This window comes from Podarcis erhardii (assembly GCF_964252035.2).
Source record: "Podarcis erhardii genome assembly, chromosome: 5".
NCBI lineage: Eukaryota > Metazoa > Chordata > Lepidosauria > Squamata > Lacertidae > Podarcis > Podarcis erhardii.
This window is the reverse complement of record NC_138509.1, coordinates 71,896,015-71,906,031: the sequence shown is the minus strand read 5'-3', so window position 1 is coordinate 71,906,031 and position 10,017 is coordinate 71,896,015. Positions and strand designations below refer to the sequence as shown.

The following is a 10,017-nucleotide window of genomic DNA, read 5'->3' as shown; positions in this document are numbered from 1 at the left end:
TTGTGAAGCAGTCGCGCTTGGTAAATTGCAGTTGTTTCTAATACGTTAATACAATTTGACAATAGCAAATATACTTTTTTTTTTTAAAAAAATGACACATTGTTAACATAATTCCGACATCTGAATGAATACTGTTTTACCTGCCTTGCTTGCAGTTCCATCCACCTTCCTGCCAAACGGTATACAGAAAATGAAATCAAATGAGTTCTTTTAAAATTATTATTTAATTTCACTTCTACATCCCTAGCACCGGTTTGTTACTGTTAAATAAAAAATGTACAACCACATGCTTATGTCAAGATAGAGAATGTAGGCTTATGAGATAATTTTAAATTGGTTTTTTTAGAAAGAACAAAAACAAACCCCAAAACATAAAGGTAACACATAGAAAACAGTTAGAACAGTTTATGAGTAAAATTCTTCATACATGTTTGCATTATATTTTAAATAGTGTATTGTCTCAGTTTTTTTTTTAAAGAGATTGGCAAAATATTTACATCTTTCTATTTTTTTCTGGATCCCAAAGAATCCTCAAAAATGTGCATGCCTTCATTTAGTGGGAGACATAGATTTTTCTTTTGATTGACAGGTGGGTACCGCTTTAGCAAGCTTTATCCCTAGGTAGTTCTTCACCTGAAAATTAAGTCCCAGCCACCACCTTACTAGGAAGATAGGCTGACAGTGCATGTTTTAGCAATGTGCGGAAGATAGCCCCTCATGCTCCTATCATATTGCAGTGTCCCAGAAAACGGTTTGTTGCTTGGAATACGGAGGGGGGCTGTACTTCTTGGACCCTGTGTTCTTCTTCCAACTCGGCAAGATAGGCATGCTGTCCTGTTTGCAAAGTCCTTTCTCAGATTTCTGCCGTGCCTTGATTTCTTTGCACAGGCAACGTTTTTTCTCAATCATTTCCAGCATTGTATGGTCTCCGTGCAACCACTGCATACATGTCACCTATTAAAAAAGGCACAAGAGTTTAACTGCAGGCAAAGTGGTAGTGCTGGTTCTCAGAAAGCATTTTCAAAATACTTACGGCAATCACTGGAGGAGAAAGAAAGAAAGAAAACCAGAAACTATGCAATCAGGCACCTTTAGCTTTCATCCCCAAGACCAACAAATGGGCACAAGTTCTGTGTTAAATATACATAAGAAATTTTGGGCTGATAGCCAGAACGGTAAAGGACCATAGCTAGATAGTTCAGTACCTACTTAGCATGCAGAATGTCCCGTGTTCAAAACCCAGGCAGCTCTCAGTAGCACTGGAAATGTCCCCTGCCTGAAACAGTGGAAAGCCACAAGCCACCAGTGTAGACAATACTGAGACAGATGGATCATAATCTGGCTTTGTATAAGGCACACTTCCTATGTTCCTTTACACAACAGTTCTTGAACGGAACCATGTAAGGCTGCAGATGGTGGTAGGGTTTTCTTGTTTGAACTTTTCTCATTGGAAGGAAAAATCCTTACACAAGGGAAAACTAACATGCCAAAGAGAAGGGTAAGGTCTTCTTTTTTATTATTTATTTTAAAAAACCCTAAATTCTTCTTTGTGTTTTCTTTCTTTGTACATCTGCTGAGTTTTAAAATGAGAGAATTCAATCATGCAGTTTCCGTACTTGTTGACTCAAGTGATACAGGAAATTTTGTGCATGTAATGAACCATTTTCTTTAGACCAAAGAAAAGATTGTGAGTGAAGTTCTGTATGCAGAAGCCATCTTCGTCATTCTTCGAGTTAACTAAACACACATGAGAGGCAGTGGGAACGAGTGTGTTAGATTCATCTCCATTGTTATTCCAGTCACCCTCCTTAAGTTGGAGGGTGAACTTGTGAAGTGGGGAGCCTTCTGTGCTTGTGGAGAAACCCTTGCATGTTTTGCAACTCTGAAAAATCAGGATTCACATAGTGGCACATTTCCTGGAAAAGGTAGGGATCAAGGCAGTGTTATTTTTCTAGAAAAAGAGGTGCCAGAACTCACCATGAACACCTCCCTTGTTCTCTTATAATGGCAATGGCGCCCACCTGAGAGGTATTGGAACTGAGTTCTGGCAAGTTCTGGCTGGAAAAAATCCTGGATCAAGGTCATATCACATCACTGTGTGTTGTTCTCTAAACATGCTGGGGAGTGCGGCCAATGAGAGTGGAAGCAGACTCTCTTCAGAGTTTCCCACTGGCTGCACTTCCAAGTGATAATATGGTAAGCAACAATTATCCCCCCATAATTTTGGAGAAATATCTCCTCCTGCCTCCCCTCAGTTTTGCAGGGGAGAATATTTTCTGGAAACAGGAGAAGCTGATCTAGACCTAGCCTATGTTCTGTCCCCTAGACTTCTCTTCTCATTCAAAGAGCCCATGTGCCAGAGCAGCAACTTTCTTCTCTCAAGGAGAAAAAATGGTGAAGCTCAGCCTTCTGCTCGTCTTTTCCCTCAGAGTCTCTCTCCCCACTGGTCTTCCCCCATTCAGTACTGATCTTTTAGAGTTTTGCCCTGGAGCAATGCTTTGTTTCCATTTGTATGGCAAATTTCCCTTTATTTTTATGACTTCCAGCATGTGTGAGTGTGTGTGTGAGAGAGAGAGATAGAGAGTGTGTGTACATGTGTGTTCAGCATATAAAAATCCTCCCAGCGATGTGTTCCCATATGAGAAGATCACAATTAGCCATCTGACAGCTTCTTCAAATGTTTAAGTACAGGGCAAAATTCAGTTGGGTGCCAAATCACAGCAAAAGAAAACTATAGATGCCCACCAAAGAGTAAAGATGATTCTGAAGGGCTCACTAAAGGTAACATAATATTGTTCAGGTACCAGATGGTCACCTTGGCAACCATGCTTATTTCCCCTCAGTTCTGTAGTCAATGATGACTGAGGGCACATTTGGGTGCCATGAAACTGATCATTGGGTGGCCCTGCAAGGTGAGCACATTAACTGCACCATCCCTCCATCATTATCATCACCCTCCATGGGTTGGTGGGTGGCTATATGCCCATAGTCAGAACCCTAGAAAATCAGGGTCAAAAAATGTGTGGGGATCCTTTATTAGTGCAGGAGACTCCAGCTTCACACAGTTGCCCCCAAATTCATGGAGGGCACTGAGACGGCTGATGAGGTAAAGCAGAGGCAGTGCACATATCCCTTTAACCCCCTTTCCCCACACATGACCCCACACAGTCCCTTAAATATTTCTGGCAAATGTAGAGTATTAAAGCCAGCGCCTCCTTCCCAAAGCCTGGGAAGCTTCTGCCCAGCTTAGGGAGGGAGGCTTGATGTTCTACAGGGTCCAAGAGCCCTCCCACCACCTTTCTAAAGCCTGCCTGGATTTGGGAAGAAGGCAGCAGGGCTCCAGCATCCTGTCAGAGGCCTGGTGCCTCCTTTCCAAAGTCTGGGAATTTTCTGCTTGGCTTAGGGAAGTAGGTGCGATGCTCACGCACATGACATCAGGACGTCAGGATGTTCCCTGCACCACCACCACCCGCAATCATGCTCACAGTCTGGTGCCTCTGGCCCTAACTGTTCCCCTACAGAAAATTTCACCACACACCACTGGTTCCAACCCCATCATTCTTTGCTCACATTGAACCAGGTCTTGCATCGAGCACCCAGTTATGTCCGAGCATAACATACTCAGCTGCAACGTCAATCAGTCAGAAGATGAGGAATACAACAAGCCTGTGTTCTTTCTTACTATTGGGTAGTAACATTGCATTCTGAAGAAGGGTTACACAATTCAATCATTTCCTGAAGAGGAAATAGGAGTGCCGTTAATGCTTGGAAGACAAAAAAATTAATATTTCTCTGAATTAGTACGAGCTTTTAAAAATGTCAGGCACTGCAATGTCGACTAATTAAAGGGTTTTTAAATCAATTAATTTTATTGCCTCTGAGCAAATTAACTGACTCGTTCATCAATTAAAGTATCACATAGTATGTAAGAACTGACAAACCTTTGTATGACTAAATAATAAATATATTTTGTCTGTTAAATGAAAACTAGATAAAATGCAATTCCTCAATCAAGAGATGTGCTAAGCTTGTCTACCACAATGCTATCAGTGCTCAGCATCCTTTCAGAGGGCACATCTCAAATGTAATTTCATCTTTTTAATCTGCAATTAATCAAATTAGGTCCACTGATTAGCTGATTAAATTGTTCATTCCTACTCAGACATTTATGGCTAGTTAGTTTCAATAAAATGTGACTCTCAATGGAGGCAATAATATCAGCATTTCAATATGCAGATCTTCTTTTAGTGCCTCTCAGCACTGAAAGCACCAAATACGCACCACAAGAAACAAACGGTGTCAACACTGTACACAAAGTCAATAAGTCAATACACAAAACACAAGTGAAAAAAAATATGGAAACACCTATAAGAAAACGCCTTTTTTTCTGAAAACGAAAAAGTGACCAAAAATATAGAGAGATTATGGAGGTGGAAAAAATGATATTAATAAAAGTAAAAGAAGAAGACAAAAGCCTTATCATTATATGAATGTGATTCTGCTTCAGCAGCTGATTCTCTTTTGTAATAATAAACTTATTACATGCACTGTGCCTAATTGAACAAAAAGTGCATTTGCACAAGTCCCACTGAAATAAATGGAAGCATTTGCTGTGTTTCACTGCAGTTCTTGTTCAATGGAAGCTTGAGAAGGGGAACTTCCAGTTAGAGTGTACCTAAATATGAATCAATCTATTATGTTATAGTATAGCATTAGCTATCTTCAGAACTTCCCGCACCACATTCTTCAAGCTTGCAAGGGGAAGGAAAAGGCTGTGGGTTCAAGTGTTCTACCCCCCTTCTCCTCACTGTCACTCTCATCACCTCCAAAAGTTGTAGGGGATGACCAGAATGATGATGGTCAAGGCAGAGCTAGCTGACTTGACCCCTCAGCCTTACCTCGTGTGATTCTAGGACACAGTGCTGGAACTCCTAAAGATGGGTAGGAGCATGTTCCCCTCTCATTCCCCCACCCCCAGCTCCACAGCACTTTAATTCTGCTTCACCTTGTGGATGGGCAAGATACTGCTGTTTCCCCCCAGCTGCAGAGCTATTCTCAAGTAAATAAATAAACAAACAAACGCATTGCTGTTCACAGCAGAAACGGGGCAGATTGTCTTCCATTTTCTCTCTCTCCATGTAGAACTTTTTAAAAACAATGCTGAGCCATTGTGCTGCAAAAACCCTTCCAACTGCAGCTCCCTGGGACAAGGCGGTTGACATCATAGCGCAAAAAAAAAAAAATCCTTCTTAGTTTTCCTCAGAAGAAAAGCCTTTCCCACTTCTTTGTGCATATGGCAGCATTTGAAGCTCTGGTCACTGAGACATGCTCACACTTCAGTAGGTGTTTCCATACTTTCCCCCAGTATTGCATTATCACACTTACTTTACTGTAATTGTTTACGCTACTAGGCTGTGGAAGTGGTTGTTCTCTCCTGGTTCTGTTGGGTTTCTTCCCTCTCCTACTGGGTGTGCAGTGGGGTTGATTCTACATTTAGAGTAGGTATGGGGGAGAACCAAATAAAATGATATCGGTGTGATCATGGAGCTCATTACGTATCAAAACAAAGTTCTTTTCCACAATTGCTGCACAGGAACAAAATGGACAAACCAATGTGAGATGAAAGGATGCACAGAAGCGATGGCTGAATTTAATTAAAAATGCAGTTGTTTTGAAATGGCCAGTGTGTCCAAAAATAAAGGAACACATAAGGTAGTTTCCTGAAAAGTGCAATGCTTTTCACTTTTTGTAGAGCTGTCATCAGGCAAACAAAAAAAGGAGAGGCTTGTTGAAGGAATCACTTACCATTTGCTGTAAAGAGAGAAAAAGTGAGGGCACTACTTGCCAACTCTGACTGAACAATTCAGGCACAGAATTCTTTTAATTCCTGGATTCAGTATGTCTGGTGAATGCATTTTTCTATTATATTGATGAGATAAGCAAATTCTGGTACAAATCTATTATTTATACAAATATGGGATGTCTCGGCTATTTACCTGCAGATTTTTGAAGCATGTTAGATTATGAACCCTGGGTTCTAATAATAGAATCATAGCATCATAGACTGTAGAATTGGAAGGGACCCGAAGGGCCCTCTAGTGCAACCCCCTGCAATGCCGGAATCTCGACTAAAATATCAATGACAGATGGCCATCTAACCTCTGCTTTAAAACCTCAAAGGAAGGAGAGTCCACCACCACCTTCCAAGGGAGTCAGTTCCGCTGCTGAACAGCTCACCGTCAGAAAGTTCTTTCTGATGTTTAGTCGGAATCTCCTTTCTTGTAACCTGAAGCTATTGGTTTGGGCTCTACCCTCCAGAGCAGGAGAAAACATGTTTGCTTTATCCTCTATGTGACAGCCCTTTAGATATTTGAAGATGGCTGTCAGTCTCTTCTTTTCCAGGCTAAATATGCCCAACTCCCTCAACCATTCCTCATAAGGCTTAAGTAGTAGTTTTCGGACCCTTGATCATCTTGGTGAAACTCCTCTGTACACATACCCGCTTGTCCATCTTAAACTGAATATTCTTAAATATCCTTCTTAAATTGTGGCAGACAGAAATACACACAGTACTCCAGATGTGGTCTGACCAAGGTAGAATAGATCAAGACTATGACTTTCCTCATTTGAGACAGTATTCTTCTGTTGATAGAGCCTAGAATAGCATTAGCCTCCCCCCCCCACTCTTTTTGTTGCTGTTGCTTCAGACTGTTGGCTCATGTTCAGTTTGTGGTCTACTAAGACCCCTAAATCATTTTCACATAGTTGAACAACAGTGTGCCTAGGACAGAACCCTGCGACATCCGCTTGTCACTTCTTTCAAGCTGATGAGAAACGATTAGTGAGCACTCTTTGGGTTTGGTCAATTAACCAGCTACAGATCCAACTAACTTGTACAACCCACATTTTACAGCTTCTCCACAAAAATATGAAGCTTTACTGAAATCAAGATACACTACATCCACAGCATTCCCCTGATCCACCAAGCTTGTAACTGTATCAGAAAAAGAAATGAGATTCGTCTGGCATGAGTTGTTATTGAGAAACTGATGCTGGGTCTTTGTAATCACACTAGAACATTATCTGTTCTAGGACCTTTCCTGAAGGACCACAGGATCTCCATCCCTTGAGTAGGGCTGGAAAATAGGCTGTAGAAGGGAAGAGTCACAGTACAATTATTATTAAGAAGCACACGCGAGATCTCAAAATACTGAAGTCATTTGAATGACACAGGGACAGATTGTTTTATGTCTGAGGCCTAAAGGTTTAATTCATCACTGTTCTGTCATCTGGGAATGTTTAGGCTTATTAAATTGATGCATCCCACATCTGAAAAGGATGCAGGATTAAGCAAAAAGGAAAGATTCTCCCCACTCCTCAGGTGACAAATCCTTAACATCGAAGTGAGTCACAGAGCAGCAGGCAGCATGACTCAAGGTAAGTCACTGCCAGTAAATTCAGTTCCCTCCTGCACAATGAAGTAAATGGGAGTAGTTTCATCTTCTGTCAGAACAAAATAAGAGGAGATAATTCTTGGCATTTGGAGTTCCACAAGTTATGCTGTGAAGGGACTCATGGAACAGGGGAGGACCAGACAAAGGATCTGGAAGTTATCTTCACAGGTCAGCTGTATTTTCCAACATGGAACTAATGTTCTGTTGGCATTGTGCTTATTTCTTGCGCTAAAAAGAACAGCAGTGGAAATAGATTTACATTCATTTTTTTTATTAAAACAGGCAGTCATTGGGAAGAGTCAACATGCATTCAGCAGGCTGCCCTGCAGCAATATGCCCTCAAACCCATTGAGAGCCTTTGGGTGGGATGTGATGGTGGCGGCAGGACAAGCACACACAACCCTGCTCTTCTCCCCCAAGCAATTATCAGTGCTTTGTTGTGACCACCTGAGCAGGGCAGGATTCTGAAGCACTTTGTAAACTTGAGCACACACAGTAGTCCAAGCACTGTCCAGTGCAGAATTTCCTACCCTAGTGACTGTGTCCTTCAACACTTAAGGCTTGAGTAAAATTTCTTCTAAGTCACTAGAATGAATCTCATTAACCCGAGAGAGATTTGGATCAGACTGAACTCCCAAGAACCTCTGGTGGAACATATCCTCAACTCATTTTGTTGTTGTTGGTTTCCAGAATCCATACTTCTAAGCTATTTCCTCCCTAACCCCATAAGCTACAGGCTACAACTGAGTTTCTGAAGATGAAGAAGAAAAAATTAACCTGCAGAAGGAAGGTCTTGCACAAAAGAAGGATTTTGAATTTGCCAATCAAAAATTATTATTTTAGAACAACCACCCACCACCTCTTTTTGTGAAAATGTGTTGTCCTTCCAGAAAGAAGGTACACGAGGCTGCCGTAATTTATTGTTCAGTTAGAGCAATCCAGCTGGACCAAGTCCCCAAAGATAAATAATAAAATTAACACTAATTGAATGGAAGTTATTACCCTTAAAAAGTAAATATGTCTTATGTTAGCACAGACAGTTCCTAATAGAGGCTGTAATCCAGCAAAGCACTTATGTGCCCAATGTAAAGTCTGGTGTTACTGATCATCTGTATGTCCAGTAAGAACAGGATTGAGGCTGGCCAAGATTTCATCTGGAGCCTCTTTGTGGCAGGTGTCCAGTGTGGGGAATAGGATGTTAAAGTGGGGCTGTGGAGTGGTACTCAGAGCCAAACATCACTATGGAAACATATTATGAGCTGGAGGGCAACAGCTAGTTTCCATGTATTATTTACCTAACCAGGGACTGTGAAAATGATCGTGTTGAGAACTGTGTGTATCTGAAGAAGTGTGCATGCACACGAAAGCTCATACCTAGAACTAACTCAGTTGGTCTTTAAGGTGCTACTGGAAGGAATTTTTTTATTTTGTTTTGACCATGGCAGACCAACACGGCTACCTATCTGTGTTGAGAACTGTGATAGATTCCATCACCTTAAATGCATTTTTACTCAGTGAATATGATCAACAATCTTAGCACAATCCACCCAATTTTTTTCTTTTTTTAATGACAAGCATGCTAAAATGAAGACGGAAACATTGACTTTGAGATGATGAGATTTTTGACACCTAGTACATCTGGGATTCTTTTCATTGAGACTTTGGGCTACTCACTGCTGCCATGCTTTCAATTTGGGTGGGGTTACAGTGGGACATGGTTACAGACATAGATAAAATTATTAAGAGTTGGGGATCCTGGACCAACTTGGCCCCATATGCACAGCAATCTTTAATTACCCCAGTTGCAAGAAGAAGAAAAGAGGCACATATCATATTCTAACAGAATGAAGGAAATGCAAAGAGGCCAAGGTAAATATTACAAACCACACGCCTTTGTAAATTAAGCCAAATTTAACAATGTGTGATTTGCCAACATCAGCCATATGAAACAGAAAATATCTCAGGATGAACTTCAATTTAGCAATGATCAGGGTTAGAAATGTTTCATTTGTTTACCATTTTGATTTTAACAAGAATGCCTAACCCTAACAAGTCTAACTCAATACTATTAATACTATTTAATGCCCATTCTTATTGGCTGCAAGAAGTCACACCATGATATAGCTTATTGAGTCTGCTTTTAATTATCTGAAACACATATCAGGGCCTATAGCCCATGGTAACTAGCATGTAATTATGAACCTTGCAAAAGAAATGAATATAAAACTAAGAATATAACTACAAGGCTGCGGCCTTCATCATTTGTTAGAAGAGAACTTAAGAGTAACAACCCTTGCTGCTTAACTAAACAACCCAAACTAGTTGAGCAAAGACCGAAATACCCAGGTGTGGGAATGGTGTTTAGGCTTCCCTCTATGGTGCCTAAGGCTAGGAGAAGGAAATGATGGCTAAATGCAACACCCTGTGGAGAAGCCCTATGCTTTATGAATTCGCCTCTTTTATCTGAGTTTTCCAGCTCTGTCCATGTATGGGCAATGATATAATGGGACAGCTAGTGATAGACTGAGATTCCCCCAGTGAGGGACTAACATTGAGGCACCCC

At 41.0% G+C, this 10,017-nt stretch overlaps 1 protein-coding gene across 5 annotated transcripts in view; it reads right to left on the bottom strand.

The window, feature by feature from the left end:
• Nucleotides 1-394: 394 nt before the first annotated feature.
• NYAP2 (neuronal tyrosine-phosphorylated phosphoinositide-3-kinase adaptor 2) overlaps nt 395-10,017 on the bottom strand; it is a 141,876-nt gene continuing 132,253 nt past the window's right edge. For 3 of the 5 annotated variants that reach the window (XM_081861539.1, XM_081861541.1, XM_081861540.1), the window contains 2 exons: nt 5,386-5,487; nt 395-954 (listed from right to left, as the gene is read on the bottom strand). In XM_081861539.1, the coding sequence (XP_081717665.1) occupies nt 727-954; nt 5,386-5,487 (330 nt within the window). In that variant the 3' untranslated portion in view covers nt 395-726. The remainder of the gene's footprint in view (nt 955-5,385; nt 5,488-10,017) is intronic. The other 2 variants (XM_081861542.1, XM_081861543.1) reach the window with 1 other exon arrangement.